This window comes from Idiotropiscis lumnitzeri, chromosome 12 (assembly GCF_059441095.1).
Source record: "Idiotropiscis lumnitzeri isolate Australia: NSW breed Sydney's pygmy pipehorse chromosome 12, RoL_Ilum_1.0, whole genome shotgun sequence".
NCBI classification, from domain to species: Eukaryota; Metazoa; Chordata; class Actinopteri; order Syngnathiformes; family Syngnathidae; genus Idiotropiscis; species Idiotropiscis lumnitzeri.
Window position 1 is genome coordinate 18,866,243 of NC_142402.1, and position 21,890 is coordinate 18,888,132.

The 21,890-nt window shown below is 42.6% G+C and overlaps 1 protein-coding gene across 3 annotated transcripts; it reads right to left on the reverse strand.

Annotated features, from left to right (window-relative positions):
• Nucleotides 1-12: 12 nt before the first annotated feature.
• LOC148326370 (oxysterol-binding protein-related protein 1-like) lies at nt 13-16,244 on the reverse strand. Of its 3 annotated transcripts, none has more exons than XM_088311400.1 (27): nt 16,077-16,244; nt 15,816-15,991; nt 15,665-15,750; nt 15,273-15,347; nt 14,455-14,566; nt 14,262-14,347; nt 13,686-13,830; nt 13,540-13,607; nt 13,289-13,339; nt 12,987-13,060; nt 12,728-12,791; nt 11,857-11,958; nt 11,652-11,777; nt 11,477-11,555; nt 11,162-11,268; nt 6,783-6,951; nt 5,692-5,878; nt 4,379-4,454; nt 3,724-3,858; nt 3,176-3,531; nt 3,006-3,113; nt 2,841-2,930; nt 2,643-2,769; nt 2,405-2,521; nt 2,202-2,325; nt 1,570-1,660; nt 13-1,346 (listed from the first exon to the last, which is right to left on the reverse strand). In XM_088311400.1, exons 2-27 carry the CDS (start codon nt 15,928-15,930, stop codon nt 1,244-1,246), a joined length of 2,973 nt encoding a protein of 990 aa, XP_088167526.1. In that variant the 5' UTR covers nt 15,931-15,991; nt 16,077-16,244; the 3' UTR covers nt 13-1,243. The 3 variants fall into 3 exon arrangements, with proteins under 3 accessions (XP_088167526.1, XP_088167527.1, XP_088167525.1); XM_088311401.1 differs by having other exon boundaries at nt 3,176-3,358; nt 3,434-3,531; nt 15,816-16,162; XM_088311399.1 differs by having other exon boundaries at nt 15,816-16,164.
• Nucleotides 16,245-21,890: the final 5,646 nt, after the last annotated feature.

Consider the following 21,890-nt stretch of genomic DNA (forward strand, 5'->3'; position numbering starts at 1 on the left):
GGAAAGACCAAATGGCTTCCATTACAATTTTTATTTCTTGAATGAAAGCAAGCAAAACCAAGAGCTGTCTGTTATAAGTGAGCTTTTATTGAACAACTAAGATTGTTAAAGAGCAGCTCCTCGCACGAGGATCGTTGAGGTGGTTGCATAGTTAGCGATTCACATGCGCTTTTTGTATATGCGTATATTGCTAGGAGTAGGCGTACTATTGTACATGACCAAAACCCTTTCACAGTAAGAGAGCAGCTTGTACTCAAGTAAAAACAAAAACAAAACAAAAAACGGTCGATTCAATATTGAGCACATTTTAATACATGTTCCTTACATGAATTGTTTTAAATCCAATTCAAATTTTCATTACGACAACCAAAAGCATCTAAAGTATATTATTTATATTAAACTGCAAAAGTCTACACACCCTCAATCTAAGCAGTCAAAACACACAGTCAATAATTGCTCTCCAAAGGTCAGCGAATGAAACCCTCATTAATTGGGGAACTCTTACACAAAATCGACCTTTCAGTAGCTTGTTCTTGTTGAGTCTTTGAAGCGCCCGAACTCAGGGACGCAATTGTTGCATCACAAGTGGAACCAATTACGTAACAGTCGATACACAATTTCTTCAGCCAGTCCCATTGCCAAGCAACGACCAGACCACACAGATGCGCTTTCGTGCCTAAATCATAAAGGTAAGCAGAGCTGCAGTGTTGGCGTATTTGAGCCTTAATTAAATAAAAATCAACTCTGGTATTACTGTTAAAAATGGGCAACAGTTGAATATTTTTGTTTTGTTTTGTCTATGACAAGTATTGTCAAAGTCTCCAATAATTAATTAGTCAAGATTATAGTCTAAATTCAGAAAATATTGCTTAGTCAGCAACATTGAGCAGCTGGTTGCTTTGTCGCAAAAAAAAAAAAGTATTTGCCTGAGACAGAACTTCCACCCTAAACCAGTTTCAAATAAATATCGATGTCATTCTTTAACCTTTACATATTTTGAGCAAAGCTGTCAGAGACCTTTTATTAAGACACCCGGAAACGTTTAAACTGCATAATAAGTCTCCTTTAATGATGTCAAAATATATATATATATTTTTTTGTGCTCTCTTGTTCAAACTGGACCTATCGTGGTTGCATTTAAGCATCTATTAACTTAGTGATCAACTACTGGCAGCGCCACACCAAAATTGACATGTTCAAAGTTTCAAGGAAGTCCTAAGGGGATTGTTTGCCTTTCTTGGTCCTAGTAGATGTCGGGCAGCTGCATGAACTTTCTGTCCCAGTAACCTTTCACGTACAGCCAGTCTTGAACTTTGTTGTGCGGGTTGGCTCCTTGCTGAAACCACCTGAAAAATGTTAAAAAAACAATGAATACTAAGAATGACCAAGACTCACGTATACAGTAGCGCACTTTGTCCTGATGGGGGCAGTATAGAGCAGAGCAAACAAGTCAACTTTGGTCAACCCTGCTGGTCTCGGTGCGGCGCTCCTCCAGAGGAGCGAAAAGGAAGATCAGAGGAGGCAAAGTGACGGCAGTTCTGAACGCACGTGCACGCACGCGATAATTACCTGGTTTTCCAGTCGTCTGTCGACTTGCCGCGATGCTTCCGGGCTGTCCTCTGTTTTTCCTCCAGTCGTTTCTTCTCTGCATTCGCTACATCTACCAAACGAGCGTTTGATTGAATTTTGTGAAGTTGAAAGACTGCCAGTCAAAATAGTTGGTAAGTTAACAACGATGATTGGAGACGAGAAATAAACTGACTTTCATTTTCATTTGTCTTCACTTTACGAAAAGCTTAACCAGTCAAAACAAAACTTTTATGTATAATAAATCTGATGTTTATTGTAATGCAAATCAATTTATTGCTTGTGTCTGAAAAAAATTATTGCGTATTAAAATCACTTGACTGAGGGGAAATAAATGCAATTTGATTATTTTTCAAACTTGCTCAGACCCAGCAATAGTGAATAAGAACCGATTCATGAAAACACATTCTTATATAATACACATGAATTGTGAACAAAACTTTTCCTCCTTGATTTTCGGGTGGGGGCCAAAATATTAAACTTTAAACCTGGCATCGTTCTGTGTGCGCACATATAGAGTTGGTCCAAGCCACTAACTCGTCTGTCCTCAAATTAAAAAATAAAAAATGCCATGCATTGATATGTGCTGCGCTGCGGTCACATGAAGGGCATACCGATATCTCCGTTCTCCATGGCGCGGATGTCCGGTCGGAGACGACTGTCTGTGGAAGGCAGAAGTCCCTCCATCTTCTCATCCAGCTCGTTCAGCTGCATGGCGAACACGGAAAAGGCGTAAAACTGAAAAAAAAAACAACAAAAAAAACGTGACAACCACGCAAAGCTTTTTTTTTTTTTTTTTCCCCCCAGTCCGCCTGACCTTGGCCGCGTTGTCGGGCCGAGGCGTTATCTTCCAGACGAGCTCGCTTCCCGGGATCACCTGCACCGTCTCGGCTTCCGGCGGCGGCATCTCCTCGGGCTCCTCGTCGACGCTGCTCTGGGGTCACATGACACACACGTGCATATCCTCCAATGACTAAACCGAGAACCAAACCCCGCCGGTCGCCATAAAAATGCCAAAAAAAAAAAAAAAAAAAAAAAAGAAAACAGAGCGTTACCCTTTTGCAGGCCTTTTTCTCTTCCGAACTCCTTTTGTCTGACTTTTTGTGGGTGTCAAAGGTCGCCGAGTCCACCGTGTATAAACACTCGGTCCATTTGCCGTAGATGGCGCAGAGCTTCTTCTTGCTGCAAATAGAACAATAAATAAAAGTACACAAGAAACTTCTTCGCCAAGACGAAGAGGAGCCAGACGCTACCTTTTATCCAGAATGTACCCCTCGACTTTGTGAAGCTCCTTCCCAAAGAGGCCGCAAGGTTTGAAAGTCATGCTGCACCGCTCGCCGGTCCTGCCGCACAAGCAATCACACACTTGGTCACGCCTCCCCCGTTGTTTGTGCGCCACGGCAGGAGCTCGCCATTACTTGTGATTGACGACCTCCACGCCGCCGTACTGCTCGATCCAAAGCTGACCGACGATGATGTTGTGCACGCAGCAGGTGGGGTTGGTCCACGTGTAGGCTTCGTTGTACCTTTGGAGGCGCGCAGATGAGACGCGAGCAAGTCGGACGTCCGCAAAAAGCTTGACACTCACTTGGGAAGTTCCAGAGTGATGACGCCTTTGGGCTCTGCTTCGATGCTCTTGCCCCAAAACTTGATTTTGGGGTAGATGGAGCCGTGGAAGACGAAATCCTCCTTCAGGCCCTCGGCGTGAAAGGCACTGACGGGGGGGTGATGGCTCACCTGCTCGGAAAGCCACCTGAAGCCTAAATCATCTCTGGACAGAAATGACAAAGACTGTCGATGAGACGCACGAGCGCACGAATCACGCGAGTGGGGGGCGGCGTCTGACCTGATGAGCTCATACGTCTCGCCCAGTAGCGGGTTGAAGGGCTTGCCGGTCCGCTCCCACTGTGACGCCACAGCGGACACCGCAAATGCAGCAACACACTGCAACCACACAATGATACCGGATATGGACACACGCATGAATGGCGACTAAAAGTTTGTTTCTTTTGTCATACAGTACAACAACATTAAAAAATAAAATAAAAAAGGTGTGGCATCAAATCGGTTTGCGGGACTGCCATCTAACCATCCCACTCAGAGTTTTCCCCCGGATGAACGAGAGCGTTGCGTCACCTTCATCCGTTCGACCGAGTCGGCGGCGGCGTTGGCCCGGTGGATGAGGGAGGTGTGCTCCATATATTCGGTGATCCGCTGCAGGAAGCTCAGAGGTTCGTTTAATATCACCGGCATGGCGATCTTGGACAGCTCCTGAAGGGGTGACAAAGATGTTGGTGTACATCGTACGGCGGGATCATGCTTCTTGCCTTCCACGGGACTTGTTAAGTAGACAATTAATCCAGACTGACAAGGCCGATGAGTGTTGCAAAGCTTTTAGAACAACAACAAAATGTTATCGTTTTAATTGCTTGCATGTAGCCCAACGTGAAATTGAACAACCGATTTTTTCTTTTTTTTCTGCGATCAAGACTTTCCGTCTCAGTTTTATTATTCAGCGGCGGTGTTACGCCGGCACCATTTATTTGCAGTCTGGACGCAGATTACAAATAAGGGAGTCCCCACAAGTGTTCAATAACATGAGAAAATGTCGAGAAATTTGTTGCTGGTTAAATATAGCCACAAAATTGTTTTTGTGTAATTCTTCATCATTTGTGTATTTGATATTGTCTCCTTAATACTAAAACAGTAAAAAAAAAAAATAAGTGAACAGAAGATCAATATAAACCAAAGAAATAAATAAATAAAAAAAATCAGTTTTCTTTGTCCTCACCATGCCGATGCATTTTTTCAAGATGCTCCAGATGCTGACGTCGTTTCGTGAGAACATCGGAGCCGGTAGAGATGTTCTATGGAAAAGCATTTCAAGAGGGAGAAACAATTTTGCATCAGTTGTAGAGCACAAACACAGCCAAAGATTTCGATATTCTACACTGGCTCCGTGACGAGTGCATTTCATCGTTCCTTTGTTCAGAATGGATGAAATGCGTTTGACTTTTCTCGTAATGAGACAAAATAATCACAAGAGCACATTTTAAAGCACCGCCGACGGTCGTGACGCGACTCATTAGGACACTTTGACTTCGGATTAAAGTCGAGAGCATTTTTAAAAGCGCCACGCAAGATAATACAGCTGAGGCAATGTCACCTGACACCTGGAAGCTAATGAGCCGCTCCCGCTCGTATTTGAGACGTGCACGACCGCGTGGGTGAATGTCGTGCGACACTTTAAACATTTGAAAATACTCATCTTTGGAGAGTATAAATTTGATGACCGGCAAAAACTGCGCATGTGCAAAACGAGGCGGCTGTGTGTCGTCTGTGGTTGCACGAGGCGGTTTGATTTATTGAATTATTTGTGCAGCGGGCAGATGGTGTCTCCCATTATTTCTGTTAAATAAACAAGACAGAACGAGGCGGACTGAGCTTTCCGTCGGAGCAGTGATGCAAGACGGAGCCACTTTTTGGCCCACTTTTGATTTCCTCTCCCGTCTCTGCCCCAAATATATTACATTTGTATTTGTTAAGGCGCCCGCTTTTTCATATCCAAATATGATTAGAATCGTTCCCCGGCTACACGTCCGCTTTTTCCACAATGAAATGATGATGAATGTTTTCGGCTAGAAAAAAAAAAAAAAAGATTAGTTGATAGTGATTTATTTTGTGATGCTTTTATCTATTTAATAAAAGAGTTTTTTTCTTGTTTTTTTTACCCCCGCAGCACCTATGCCAGAACTTGCTAAATTATTCAAGGATCACTTGTTGGATCAAGCCAAGCTGGAACGAGCCTCTACGGAAATGAAAGATTGTCCCCGGGTGAGTCGGATCAGGGGAGGAAAAGCAAAAGCAGGTTATTCTCTGTGGATGGGGTGCTCACGAAAACATCGGAACATACACCTTCACTCGGGCTACTCTTGTTATCGGACTTGCACGCTAAGATATCGCTTGAGGATTGGGAGCGCGCTCTTGCAAGCAAAAAAAATAAATAAAAATAAAACTAAACTAAAAACTCGAGAAGACATCTTTTGAGACGAAGCGGCATCACAACTGCCATCCGTCGGCATAAAAAACTGGAGCATGTCCCACCTGTGCTTCTTGGCGGCATTGTTCTGGTTGCCACGGTTACCCTCCCCTGCCATTCCGGCGGCTCCCGCGAGCGCGCTGGGATGGCGGCGGCTGCTGCTGAGAAGGGGGGCGTCTCTGCCCTCGTCCTCTTCGCAGGAGTAGCTGGCCACCGACAGGAAGCCGCTCACGGACAGCTCCGACTCGGACTCTGCGGGGGAGGGGGTCAGATGACGGCAGCCTCGTCACGTCGCCGTTCCACAAATAAGCAACTCCATTTGAACCGCCTCCCCCCCTCCCTCCCCCTCCCATCTGAGCGCCTTCACCAATGAGAAGCCATGGCGAGGCTTCACTTCCCGCGACAATGTTTGCTCGGCACTCTCCTTCCTAAAGCCGCTCATCGTGGCGGTATCGGAAGCTCATTGATTACAACTTTGCAATGCGTTGTGCGACTACATCATGACATGTTCGGCAGCTACACTCGGGCATAAAAAAAAAACATGATTGTGATTTTGCGAGGCAACAGATATGCCACGCGAGTGCGGAGTTTGGCGTTTCACGGGGTCACGGCGCGTGTGGTCAGTGCTCAGAGCGCGCCATGAATAATGCAGTCATCCCCAGAGGGAGACTTCTCGAGAACAAACACCTTGTCGGCGAGGGCGGGGCTGAGTAGACAGACTTCCATGTATATTCTAGCAAGTCTGTGCAAAAAAAAAAAAAAAAAAAAAATAGCAGCAAATTTAAAAAAAAAAAAAAAAAAAATAATTAATCAAGAAGCGAAACTTAATCGTCCGCGACATATGAAGGGTAACGTTGGAGCAAAGTTCAAAAGAATGGCCGAGTACAGTCACTCATTAACTCAAGAAGCAGCAAAGCATGTCAAGTTGTTCATGAAAAGAAAAAAAAAAAAAAAGAACCCTTCAAATGCGTCTCACTACAAAAATGAACCGATGCAAAAATCGAAATAAAAGGAAGGCTATTGGGACCAAATCAATTTCACAAGGCGAGAGAGGAAGTCAAATGGACCGTTTTCAGCGCCAAATGACTTTTTGTAACATGTCTCGCATACACACCAATAACTTCATTTGAGCGTTGTTGAGTTTGGCCGAGCTGACCTGACACGGCGTCGTAGAAATCATCTTCGGCGAGGGTGCCGAGGGAGGGCGACCTCCTGCTCTTGCTCAGCGACTGCTTGAGCTCGTGGTGCTCGGTGGCGATGGTCTGCAGCGCCTGCGTCAGAGCTCGGTTCTTCTCTTCTTCCTGCTCCAACTTCAGGCTCCACACCTGCACAAACGCAACACAACATTGCAAGACTGTAACAGCAGATTTTTTTTGGGGGGGGGACTAAAGCACTGATATACCAAAATGTTTTGTGGGGGGGGAATCAAAGTCAGTGCAGTGAGTGCAGGAATGATGTTCAATGCAATATTTCTGGTCAACATCAACTTTGTTCGACAAAAAAAATTACGAATTTGGATGCAAACTTTCATGTGTGGGTTTGCAAACGTTTAAAAAAAAAAAATAAAAATATATATATATATATATATATATATATATATATATATATATATATATATATATAATAAATGGAATATGACAAAATCAGTGGTGGAGGTTGCGCATTGTTGTGATAATCCTGCCACGAGATCCGACTTCCTCTGATCAGAACCAAACACCGCGAGGCCAGTGATCTGTCAGGCAGGATTGAGTGTCGCTTTCGTGTAACCGGAGCCACGCCACAGAGCGATGACGGACATCAGTGTTTCCGATCAACTTGGGCAGCTCGCCGGCACTCCTCATTACAGCCATAAAAGTTGTTTTCGGGGAGTGACAGACAATTATTTTGATAATCGATTAAATTGATGAATCAAATCAAAAAAATATATATATATATATTTAATTGGCGGTAATTGAATAAACAAAATAATTTTGACACAATTTCTGGTTTGGCATGTACTCTGAAAATATTGTTTTCTAAAGTAAAATATTTATAAAATTTTGATTAAATAAAAAGAAAATCAGTCCGCTTTCATGAAAGACTAGAGAAATCAGACAAGATTTATGGTTGAGACGCAGAAATTCCGAGCTTGGGGACAGTTTTAAAAAAAAAAAGATCTCAATGATTAGCAGAAATTATTAATTAATTTGACAACTAAAAATTCATAGTCAATAACGTAAATCTTTTGAAGATTGCAAACACACCAGCACTTTTAAATATGAGCATTGTTAAGTCAAGGCACGTGGACTTTGGTGTCTAAAAAAACAAAACATTAAGAGCGATTGTCTTTATTAGGGCTGATTAAAGTGAAGTCAACGTTTCCATTTCATCTTACTGAGAAGCGGTGATGAATAAAGCACCACAAAGAACGACCGACGTGTTTCGTTCTGTGATTTATATGTTTTGTGACTGAAGGAGAACGTGGCAAAAAATCCATTAAAGCCTCTTCCGTCAGCAGACACAAAAACAGCTCCTCCGCCGCCCCAATTAGCAATCAGAACAGCCCACCGGTATGAAAATGAAATATGACTGCCAGGCTAATTATCTAGCAGTAGATACCATTTCTAATGTACTTTCTCACAAAGATTTAGATTTTTTTTTTCCCCCGCTCTTTCAACACTCCTCTCATGGCGTTGCAAGAAATGTGCGGTCGCGCACGGTTCCAAATTCTTGGCTCAACATCGGTGCAGGAAATGAAGACTTTGTTGTGCAACAAGCCGTGCCAGCTCTTTCGCCCTCGCTGCGTCCTCTCCTGAGCACAAGCGCTTCTATTTTAAGCGCCGTTGATGCCGTGCGCCATCGCCGTGCCGATGGGAGAACTGGGAGGGATGCTCGTCCTTGGCAAACACCCCTGAAAGGGAGAGCTGAGAGCGCTTCTCAAATGCGTTGATGGCGAAAAACCTCAAAGGGCAAATCCGTGATGGCTCCAAAACTTTGTGTGAGCATCTACATGCATGCACACGATAAAAAAAAAAAAGCCCAAGAGTAAATAACGGAGCGCTTTATGGAGGTCAGGCTTGTGATCAATCTGATCACCCGGCGGTTTTGAAGAACGATTTCTATCTGAATCGCGGAAAGAATTGAAAGATTTGCTGCATGTGTCGTGCCTTTGTAACGATAGTCACCGCGACAGATGAGCGTATTGCCGTCTGATCACCAGGCGGCTTCATGCAACAACACTAAAGCGCAAATTTTAGGGCAATCGCATCTCGATTTTTGAGGTGGTTTGGCATGGAGGCACCCGGCAGGAACCAACAATGATAATCGCTCAAAAATTGAACATTCAATTGCTTTTTTTACAACGCTAATTTGCTCTTCTTTTTTGGCAGTGTCGAGTCTGCTGCCTCTTACAGGTCAGTCTTGGTACTACAACAGACATCTGGTTTGGGGGTGGAGACTGAACTAGCTTGAGATATTTTGTATGTTGTGTTGATTATTGTTAGCACGTATGGGGTCTAAATTAATTCATTTTCTTTATTTAAATCAGTTAGGATGTTAAAAAATAAATAAAAATCGGTAAAGTCATAGCCTGACATTTTGGCTAATTCAATACTTTCAATATTGCAGGAATAGTTTAGCGAAGACCCTTTTTGCTTCCCTGCACACAAAGCAAAAAGAATCTTGGATAGGTTGCACAAGAACTAAATCAGAGATTCCCAGGCACGCTGCACAATCTTGCGACTGCTTTACATAGAAAATTCACCTTGGTCGAGTTTTCCAGCTGCTGCCCAAGTGGGTCAGACTGCGCGTACGCTGCTTAGGGGGCAACATCACGTTTACTGCGAAACCCTCGGCAGAATTAGGCGAGCTTCTCCATGAGATGCCAAGATATTGGAGCGAAACAACGGCAGCACACGGCTGCAGGACGTTACGTGGGCTAATGGGGATGGTGGCCTTAGTGTTAATGCCATATAATACAGCCAATCTCAGCACTGGTGAAAATATAATCCACTTAGCATATAAAGTAGCAGCAGCAGCTTAGCACAGAAAAAAGTGAGGTCCTTTTTACACAATGCAGCTGATCGTGATTAATTTAGCATGCATTGTGATATTTTTTTTCCCCCCTCACTTTATGCTCTGTAAAATTTGATAACAGGGTCAGTTCATCCCTCCGACAAGAGAGCAGCTGTTGGCAATTCATGCAATGATGATGAGCACAGGCAAAGCACGTGTTGTCCTTGTGTAAGCATTGGAAGTTTAGTCAGAATTTGGCAATTTGTCTTGACATTACAACAAAACTAAAAAAATAAATAAAAAGATTTACGTGATCTAATCTGCACCGAAATGTGCTTCTCCGTGTTGTGCTAAATCTATCAAACGCTAATTTCGAATTAAAAACGGGAGACGGGCAATGTGGCGGTCATTAGCACGCTCATTTTCACACTCTGAATTAAGTAAATTAAGCCCGTGGAAAGAAAAAGCTCATCTTAAAGTTTTGCGCCAATTAAAATCAAGCCAACATGCATTCACGCCCAACAAAAAAGGTCTTCGGTGAAAAAGACAATCTACAATCTTCTACCTGGACGAGAAAGTCCTCCTCGTGCTTCCTCTGACTTCGCTTTTCCACCTGAAAGCACGGTGTGTGTTCTCAGCACGCTGGCCCAGAACTGAACTGGCGCACACGCACGCGCGCACACAAACCTCAGCTTCCTCGCTCGCCGACCCCCTCGAGTATATATGTGAATGTGCGCTGATCTGCAAAGCTGATGCAAGCCTAAGCATAAAAGGGGATCTTTTACCAGCGATTAGCACACTGACCAAACGCGACAAGCACCTGCGACAAGTGCCTGCAGCCACTTCAACCTTTATAAGTACAAGAAGGAGGTCACGCTTGTGAGTAGGGGCTCGCTCAAGGATCTATTTTTCAAATCACGGAAGCTAACGTGAGCTCAAACGGCGACAGCACAATGACAATCATGACGAATTGGAGGATTTATCACCATGTCTGATCAATGGCATCAAAGAGAAGATTATTGGATGTTTGTAAAAGATTCTGCTTAATTGATTATACAGTAATTTTTTTTTTTTTTTGCCTCCCCATCTGCTCGGAAAACATTGTATACAATCCCAAATGTTCAACCTGTTCGATATTTACGATGGCAGATCGTTGTGTGTGGTCAACATTCAGTGAAAAGCTGAAGATCATGCTATTGACGGCCAATTGGTTAAGTGGAGCGTCGTTCACCACTCAAAAATGACGAGGACTGCAAAACTTTGTTCTTTGCATTTCCTGACAATCAAGATGCAGTGTGGCAGCATGCTGCCTCCAACAGGTCAGTCTGGGTACTACCACAGATGTCTGGTCTGATCAGTTGTCAGTGAAAATGCGGTCGAGTGTGTGTGGGGGTGTGCGTGTGTGTGTGTTCCGATCATCTCGAGTGCAAGGCTGGTAGGAAAACATGCCGTTTGTTTCCCTGGTCACGTGTGGGGCTTCTCACTTTTTAAAAATGTGTTAAAATGTTTTAGAAAAAAAAAGTGATGAAAATATGAAGCTACCTCCTCTTGTTTGGACAACAGCTGAAGACAGAGCTGGAGAGCAGCACAAGTTTCACCGGAGAGCTCACTGGTCTCTTTGGCTTTCAGGAGAAGCGGTGCAGCCAGTTCTGAAAAATAAATAAATAAATAAAATTTAAAGAATTAATTAAAAAGATAATTAAAAAAAAATACAATATATATATATATATATATATATATATAAATATAGCTTTTTTTTAATTATTTTTTTAAAAAGCAATAACAAAAGTTCTCTGCCTTTCACAAAAAATATATAACGAATATGAGGTTTCAGGGAAAATGACTTTTTGTGCTCACCATAGTTCTCCTCATTCTTCACCATAGAAAGAAAAATGGACACCTCACTCTCCAGTTTCTGCTGGGACGCACTAGCTGCCTAACATGGACAAACCACACACACACACACACACACACAAACACACAGAGACACACACGTGACTGGCCATCATCAGCCGATTAGTTTTAATCTTACCAGCAGGGCTTGCGTTACGCTGCTCGCCGCAACGCTGCCGTCACCATCCGCGTCGTCTACGTGCTTGTGGCGGGGGCAGCGTTGAGTGCTGTAAGAGGAGTGCGCCTCAAAGGCATCCAACCACCTCTGAGGGGAGAACGAGCAGTGGCATTTCAACACACACCAAGCCTGCCATGACGTGGACAACACAAGAGAAGCGGTTCACTTTTCGCGAGGCCACAGAGTCCGTCTTGGAGGGGACTTTAAAACACAATGCCGAGTTGTCAGCCCACTTGAGCATGAAGAAGCAATGATCCCATGGCTTGACCTGGAATTACAAAAAGTAGATATCAGTCAGAAAAGTGGCAAGTACACGCGGGCAATTCATCAAGAAGATGGTCAAGGATGTATCGGAGCACACCGGGGTTGGTCCAATTTGGGAATTTGAATTGTAGTTAGTTTTTATTTCGTTTTGCGTTTTAGTTCATTTGAATTAATTTTAGTTTTTTTCACAACACTTGGTTTTAGTTTTTGTTTTTAAAAACAGTGCTTTACATGTGTGAAAGATTAAAAAAAAAAAAAAGAAGACCATAGGTATTGTGTAATAAAAATTCAATAAAAATAATATTTGAAAACATTTCGATAACACAGGGTACAGTTTACTGACAGACATTGAATTAAAATAAGTGCAGGGCATACAGCTTCTAAAGTTAGATGCAGGCAAGCGGCCAATTAAATTAACAAATTAAATAAAGCTAGGATGCCTCGCTTGCCAAGTTGGCAACGACTACTTTTGTGGTTTCAATTCATGTTGATAAGCATGTAACCCAGTTGTACAGTGTACTTTTTTTTTTTTTTAAATGCCGTATATTTTTTTCTTACATATGATCCAAAAACAGAATTTTTTTATCTAGCGTTACGTTTCAAGTTAAAAGTCAAGAGTGGATGAGCCATTCAACGCAAACTTGTCATTTGGAGGCTCTGCTGCTTGAAGACGTCACTTCTAGTTTGTTGGTTACCTTTATTTATTTATTTTTTTTTTTTTAAAGCAATTTTTGTTTTTGCCACGCACATAGGATGTAACCTTCTCTACATACCATGCAGTAAGCTTGCGCTAAAGATCTGCAGCCCTGTTTTCTTACACGAGCTCCCGACTCAGCCCTAGAAAGCGAAGGAGGGTGCATTAGTGGCACATCTTACCGACATTTTCAATCACGGTTGAGCGTCTGGAAAAAAAATTAAAAAATTAAAACAAGCAGTTTATCAGATGTTAAAAATGCAACAATTCGGGATGTGTGTGCCCTGAATTTGGCAAAATGTAAAATAAAAAAATTTAAAAAAAAAAAACAATCTTACTGTCTGGAGTACCAGGAAACGGTTCCATCCTCAATTACCACCCAGTGGAGACGCCACCCAATAAATCGTGAACTCTGTGGCAGAGAAAGACTACACGTAAGCGGCATAAAAAGATTTTTTTAAAAAGTCGGACTAAAAGATTCTCAAATTGTTTTTGTGAAAAATATTTAGATTGAGCACGATACACTTTTTAATCTCCACAGAAAAATCTTGGTTGGTCCATCCACTAAATATGGTGAGATGAAAGAAAGGACATTGCTTGTCCAAATGAGACACAGGAACACACTCTGACATCTGGGTACCTTCCAAAGAGGGCCTTCAATCTTCTGCAGTCGGCGGCTTGCTTCCTTTTTCTTTTTTTTTTTTTTTTGAGGGAAAAAAAAGAGGGGACAAATTTATCACACGAGCGAACGCACAAACAATGTTATTTCCATTACTTTACAACCCACTGAATCCTGCACGCATTTTTTTTTCCTGAACGAGGGAGCAGGTGTCTGCAACACAGGCTGAGCGAGAGTAACACCAAAAGCCACTATTCACTCTCTGTGCTCACCTCGTCCTGGAAGTCAGTCAGAATTTGCTTGAGCTCATGAGTGCGGACCAGGTCGGATGCCGTCTGCTCTGGAAGGCAGCGTGCATTCATTCAAAGGTGGGTGGGAGAGGGGGGGGGGGGGGTGAATGTCACTTTTGATCATCTACCTTGGTTGTTTCTGACAGTAGGGCAGGCGCCACTTTGAAGAAGTTTGATGATGCACTGCTTGTGCCCTCTGTAGGCAGCACAGTGTAAGGGCGTGTTGCCCACCGAATCCTTGCAGTGCACATCCACAGCATCTTTCCCACCAAGCTAAAAATAATAAAAAATAAAAAAAGTCAATCAATGTAGTGCATTTACCACGTACAGTATCACATTCACTGCACATTATATTCAGTATGTTCCATTTTAACAATGTCAATTGGCTCTACGCTGCCATCTGCTGGAGGAAAGTGGTAGCTTTGCCTTTGCTTTTTTTGAAAAATTCTTAACATGGAAAACCCCGATAGTTAAACGAATGGATTGCTTTGCACAACTGGAGAACAAAATGTGCAACTTAAGTGTTTTCCATTTTCAAAATTATTATTTTAGTTTTAGCAAAATGACAACAGTCCCATATTTCTGATAATTTGAGTGAGTGGACTTTCTATGTAATTTTCTATGTGTGACTATCCTAACATGCCAACATCATGACCATTAATTCAGCAAAATATGCTTTCGGCTGACAAAACTTTGACACTAACTATCTTGGACATAGCGGAGACATCCCCCTCTCTCGCAGCGTCCAGCAGTCTCTCCTCCCGCCGCCTCGCCTCTCTTCTCTCAGCGGCTGAAGTACACAAACAGAAAAGAAAAAGAGATTGGAGCGTCTGAACAAGAGCACCAGTGGAATAACTTTGGACGATCTAATCCAAATACTCTACAATGTCATCGCACCCTCGAGCATGGTTATGATTTCATCGTCCTCTGTGACGTCTTTCGGGATCTGCGCTGTTCCATTGATGACACTGGCAGAGGCATCATAACGCAGCAGCAACAGAACAATCTCCTGAGGGGGGGGATCAAGACCAAAGAGAGCACAGACGAACATTTCAAGTCCAGTGCGCGCAACCAAAATTGGTGACACGACGCGGGCAATTGCAGAAGACCTCAGCAAAGCTTCCAAAAGCTCCCTTTGCGTATTGAATGAGCACTAGGAGTTTACGTCAAGTTTTTTTTTTTTGGAAATCAGTTACATTTAAAGACACGTGATGCATGAAAAGACCACGGCATATTTTATGAAAGCTCAGTTAAGCGAGCAAAGAATCAACTCTGCTCGCTTGTTCATTGGCTCTCGATTGCAACACTTGCGTATTCTAAAAGCAGGAGCAGACTCAAGGGGATTCAAAAACATGCGATCGCACACGATATGACATAACTTGGCGAAAATGTGCTTTTTGCAGTCGACTTCTATGTAAAAAAGAAAATTTGAATATCTATAAAGCACAGTCAAAAACACAACAAAACTGCTAATAGGAAAGTAGTAATTGGTTGTTAACAGACTCCAGAGTCCGTGCATTTCATTTATCTTTTCAGTCAACAATTTAAATTTAAGCGCAATGACATTGAAATGCTTGAAGAATCGGTATTTGGGACATATTTGGGAGTGCGTCTATTACGTGCAAATTTGCGCCATACATTTGGTCCAAAACAGCCCATGACCAGCGAGGGTTGAGTGAGACTCTCTTCTTGTTCGGGATGCTATTGTGGTTTACCTTTCTTCCAGTGCTGGCCGCTTTGTGCAGGGGCGTGTCGCCCAAGTCGTCCTGCATGTTCACATCAGCACCGGCCTGCAATACATACCAAGTAGTTTAAGTCTTAAGCGATTGAAATGATGCTTTCGAAAATAGATGAAGTGGGCAAAAACAAAAAAGGAAAGAAAAAAAAAACTTGCGCTCACCCTGATGTTGCAGACATGTTAATGTGGGCATTTGTATTGTTATTGGTATTATTGCTGTCAAAAATGCTGAATAAAATCCATAATATTGTAATTGTTTTTGATATTGTAAGAGGTTGAAGTCAGTGGAGCTAATGACCGGCCATAGATTCCTCACATAAACCACGTTTAAGCTTTTTTTTTTTTTTTAAGCACAGCTATAAATCTCACTTTTAGTAGCTCATCCACGACGTCCCCGTTTCCATGGAAACACGCTAGGTGAAGGGGCGTCCATCCACAGGTGCCTTTTGACTTTGCTGTGAGGGGGGAAAAAAAGTTTTCAATACACTTCCATTGACACGTTTCATTTCATTTTCCTTACATCGACAGTTGACGTCGAGAGAAGTGATCCCGTCGATCCGCGACTTCAGAAGCCGCCGAACCTGAGAGAAAGTGCCGTCTTTTGCCGACTCAAGTAGCAGCTGCTCGCCCTCCATCAAATTCGTTGCCAAATGACCGCAAATGCGCAAAACCTCTCCTTCGAACAAAGCGCACTCGCTAAGGCGACAATATAGCACAAACCATGAAATTACGAAAAACCATAACGACGACAACAGGTCCAAATAATATATTCAAGTCTTACATTCGAGTTCGGTTGACGTTTTGTGCACCTTTAACGGCTAAGCGTGCCGGGAGGGACAAGTTTAGACAAACTGTCGCGGGCCAATCAGCTGACAGCTGGTGCAGCGGTCACGTGACCACGCGCCTGGCGCGCACGGACTACAAGGTCATAAAAAGGCGACTTGCGACTCACCCCAAAATACCAAGACCCCACGTTCGAGCTTAACTCAAATACAAACGTTTAAATGTCTTTAATAAAGTCATTATATCCGGAAATTGTATTTCTTCTTCTTTCATTTTTAATTTTGGTTTTAAGTCTGGTACTCGAGAGTCCCAATCAAGCCTGTTTCTGATGTTACCCTCCTCCAACACACCTGATTCAAATCATCAACTCATCAGCAAGCTTTTCAGAAGCCTGATAATGATCCTGACCATTTGTATCAGGTGTGTTGGCGGTAATCTACATCTCTCGAGGACCGGATTCTAGCATCCCTGATGTAGCTACTTATAATTTACTAAAATTGTGTTTTACCTCAACCAGCGTTTGCCAAGTTTGGTTTTGCGATAATATAAATTGAACAAGTTAAACATTTAAAATGGATGATCATGACCACTTTCTGAATAGATTGGTGATTAAAACTCACACCAAACACACTTTGCACCACAGGATAATGGCAGGATATTCTTTAAGAGACATCCGACAACGAGATGGTCAAATTGGCCCTCTTATAATGTATTCCTTCCACAAAGGTGTTATTGAAGATATGTTCTTTCTAATGTTTGCACACACCAGGTCATAGAGGGTGCACCCTGCTGTGTAAAAAAAAAAACACTTCACCGTCTCCTTTTAAATGTCAGCCAAAGAACACATGCGGTTATGGGTCTATTATCGCGACAATTTACACACACCTCAATAGAGAGATGGAAAAACGGACTAATTCATTTTGAGACCATCTGATCAGATCCTAATTAATTTCACTTGCCTTTCATGTTAATATGTTGAGAGTATACTTAACTTTTTGGCGTCTATATCCGTCAATGGCAGTGAATGAGTAAAAGAACGGTTGAGAAGTAACTCAATTGCGGAGGTTGATTGATGCGTGTCTGGCAAGGGGCAAAAAAGCGCTCTGTTCAAGTTGTGACTAATTAGTATGGCAATTATTGTAAGATGTCACACTTCTTTAACAAAGGGGATGGACTGCCAGTGCTCCGACGCGTAATCCCTCACAAATGACAAGATAATGGAGCCAAAGTGAAGCCACCGCATCGAAAGGAACCAGGCGATAGAATCCCCTGCAGGGATATTTTAGGGACGAACAGTGAAAGAGAGAAAGAGAGAGAGCCAGTCGGACTGGGAGAGGCAAAGAGAGGAGGTATCAGAGGTTGGTATTCCCCCCGCAACTAGACACGGAGAAAATTATTAGACTGCTTGGGAATGTAAATGACCCTGGAGGAACGTGAAATGGGTCTGAAAGTCTGGAATCAATTTCTATGTTGTAAAATTGGACGACGATTCAATGACCAGACAATGATTATTTGAATCAGGTGTGTTGAAGGAGGGAGATCTCCAAAACGGGTTGGATAGGGTCTTTGGAGGACCGGACTTGGACACCCTTGATCGATATTGTGAACATAATAGCCCAGTTTGTTTCAATCGCTCAAAAGATGACAAATGCACCAAATATTTTGATACGTCAATCTCTGTGATAAATTTTGATGGTCCACCAAGTGTTGAGAAGTGTGTTGTGGTTCTACCGTGTCGATTGTCGTTTGTCACTGTCAAAACAAAGCCTGTTCAATCCGTTGCTATCAGGACTGAGGAATCTCAGGGAAACCTGTCCTTATAAGAAAATATTTTAATACTTTCTAGGCCGATGTTCTAAAGCAGGGGTGGGCAAACTTGATTGGCGGCCAACAATGGGTTCTAAAATTTGACAGAGGGGCCAGACCAGGAGTGTTTTGGTAACCTCACCTCATCGGAGAAATTTTTTTTATTTAATTTTAAATGAAAATGAACAAAAGCATTACAAAAATATATATATGACTTTGGCACACCACAGTATTTAGAAAATAAAACATGAACAAGGGGTATTCATTTCATTTTTTTCAAGTTCGGCGGGCCGGATTAAATAGTTTAACGGGCCGCATGTGGCCCCCGGGCCGTAGTTTGCCCACGCCTGTTCTAAAGGTAAATAGGCTTAAATGGATGCTGTTATCCTCAACATGCTTCTATTATCCTGAGTAGAGAAAAGGAACAATGGATTAAATTCTATTTGTGAAGAGAGAGGAGTTTAAATTCAATAACACAACATCACCCCCCCCCCCCAAAAAAATAGTGAAGCTACAGGGTGAATCACATGAATAATTGTTGAGAAAAATATAACAGAATTGTGTGTACACAGACTGAGCTCCTGAATAGCAATTGGGATAAAAGAGCGCTGTGATTCATATTGGGAACCAAATGTTCCTTTGGCATCTATCTTCTCTTATCGAATGTTTGCAATCAATAGTCCCCTTTGTTTCCGTGAAGCATCGCTCGTCGGCGTTATGAAATGAGGGTGGAGTGTGGTGATTCATGGATTAATGAAAAATTTAACAAACTCGCGTCATGAGCAGCGCACACCCACAGCACATCCAAAGTGGACTAAATGCCAGCAGCGGGTAACAAAAAAAAAAACAAGATTGTTGCACTGCCAAGTCATCCGAGTTCACTTTGGCTCGGGCGTCACCGCATTAGCATGGGAACTGTGACCAATCATATGGCTCCAAACAAGAGATGAGATTATTCGTGTCTGATTTTATCTTTTTCTATTAAGATGCAGGGTGAGGTAAGATTGACATTTTTCGGATTGTTTCATTCATCTGGTTGAAAAAAAAAATTCTTCCCCGAAATATGCTCCAGATTAATTGAATTTGAGTATTTTTTTTTTCAAATTTTTCCAGTCACTTGTTTCTATATTTCTCCCCTTTCTCTCTAGGAAACACATAATGATGATTTATCAGAGTTTTGTGGCAAATTTTTGAGGGTTTTAAAAAAATAAATAAATAAATGAAGATTTGCGGGGGTGGGGTGTTAAATGAATCGGAGGAACAATCAAAGTGCTGTCCATGTTCTAAAATGGTGTGACTGTAAGTCAAGAAATAACAACTGTGAGTTGTTTCACATGTTTAAGTTTTTGTTTTGCGGACCCCCGTGAGATAGCCTTGGCCACCCCATCCCCAAGAAAAAGTATAGCGCCGCCACTGGCCACGACATGACTGCTTCGTGGATTCTCGTCTCCCATACATAAAAAATAACCGGCACGCTACTTTGACATGTAATATCAACGTGAACCCTCTCAACATTCCCAAAATGTCAAGATGCTTCAAAAGGCGAACAAGCAAATGTAAACCATGTCGGGTGCTTCACACGTGAGCATTTAGGTTGTCACTTAATTGTAGCAGTTATTTCCGATGGCAAGGGCGGGGGCGGCTAAGCATGCTATTATACCACGCTATCGTCTCTCGAGCGTTAAAATAATGGAATGCCACAGCAGGCTTGGTGTAATCGACAACACTCCAGACGGACCCGCTGGGCTTTGTTTCAGAGAGTCCTCCAAATTCAAATGAGTCACTTCAGGTCTTTCCAAATCCAGCTGCAGCGCTCGGTTTCCTCGTTTTGTCTATTTTTAAACTCAACACGTGTGGAACATGCAACATTCAGTCGAGTCACACACACACACACACACACGCAGGCTTACGACAGGCCTGTGAGTAAATGACAAATCGACCCAAGTGCGTGCTCACTACGTCGTATTTACATGTTCCGTGTCAATTCATAACGTCGTGAGGACGGCTGGCACATTTTCCAAAAGCGAATGTGCAACATTATTTCCCAGCAAGGCAAAGTCGCTGCCACGTGCCTGCTTATTTGTTGCTTTTCTAAATGAGTGTTTTTTGTCATTGAGAGCTTTTGACCTGAATATTGAATACGGTAGTATTTTAGGCTTTATATTCGCTGCCATTAACCTGATAGGAGACCTTTTTTTGGGGTTCCTGTTTGTACACGTAACGTACCATTTTATCCTCTGAGGGCGATAGTAAATAGAGGAAAAAAATCATTACATTAAACATATGCATTGCTGACTTATTTGCTCTCAATTGCATTTTTTAATGCTTGTTGTGACTCAAATCTGCAAATAATAAGCTACGATTTAATATGAAAAATATTTGTCCCCTCGTATCACGGTACCTAGCCCCCCACCCCCTCCCCCACGTGTCACAATGTGAGCAACTCTGTGAGATGTTGCCGGCGTGTCCAATTTGGCCGAAAATAACAGTAATTCTTGCTGGGCTCCTTCAGCAGCTTGCAGTGCAATCTGTGCTGTGTTTTTCATTCCTTTCGGACCTCAGCTGGAGGACCGGCGGCATAGAGTCAGAATGCAAATAAGGCAGACAAAGCATCCTGCAGAAGAAAATACAAATCGGGGGAGGGGGGGGGGGCTTGTGGGATGCAGTGAGCACTTTACAAAAATAATATAAAATATATTTTTTTTAAACCATACCCATTTATGGCGGGAATAATATTGGACTAATCAACAATTGTTTTGGACTCCAGCGTGATCCTGTACTCAAGTCATGCGAAATATGGTTCTTATGTGTGAGTGTGCGGAGAACAGAATCACTATTCAATTGTGTGTGCCATCTGGGAATTCAATATAAAGTCGTTGTGATTTTTTTTCATCGGTGAAAAAAAAGCACAACACAATGGGTGCATCATCGCGGTGATTCACAGCAAGGAAATTGCAAGTCCCTATCTCTGTGTCCAAAACCATCTAATAATCTGGTTTGCTCTTGTGAAATCTCTGCTCGCGGAGGCAGATGTACGACTAATTCACTCTGGTGAGATCTGTAATTAACTCACGTTTCCATGGCGTTGCACGAGAGCCATCGTCGTGTGGTCTGCTGATCACGGAAAATTAGCCTAATCATTCATATAAAGGTTAATGTGGGACCCCCAAAAAAAGTAAGCCATTATTTCCCCGCAACCTGGATAATGGCACTTAAGGTGCTGCGTCACATGGCTAAATATTATAAATTAAGTATGCCTATCATGTCAGGAGTGCAGCGGGTCTTCATGCACTGTGCTCAAGTCAAGGATTTTAGTTTGGCTAACAGTATAGCCCTATAGATTATGTAATAACATATAATTGATACACATACATATAGAGTAAGGAAGGAAGAAAGATGTAGGTAGGAGGGAAGGATAGAAAAAAAAAGAAGGAAAAGTAGATTTCATTGAAGGAAGGATCTTGTCAAGACTAACATTTTGGAAGTTGTAGGCAGGGTACACCCTGATTGTCAGACAATCAACGGGCACACATGGACGAACAACCATTGACACTCACACTCACACCGAAGGACAATTTAGAGAGTTCAATCAACCTACCATGTATGTTAGTAGAATGTGGGAGGAAACCAGAGTACCCGGAGAAAACCCACGCAGGCAAACTTCACACAGGAAGGCCGGAATCAAAATCTGCACCTCTGAGCTGTGAAGCCATCGTGCCAACCAGTCGGCCACGGTGCTGCCGATTAAAAAAATAACAATAATTATAATAATGTACGTTGATGCGATGGAATGAATGAATCTAGTTTTTTTTAATTCACCAATAAATGAACGACATGCCATGTAATGAAATTTATTTGGACGGTGTCACGTAACTTGAATGTGAATTAAAAGATTGATTGTATTTCTCATGCATTCAGAAAAAGCAGCTCAATACAAGATGGATTTAGCACGAGGGTGCCGACACAAATTTCTGTCCAAAAATATTCGGGTAAAATTGCCTTAACG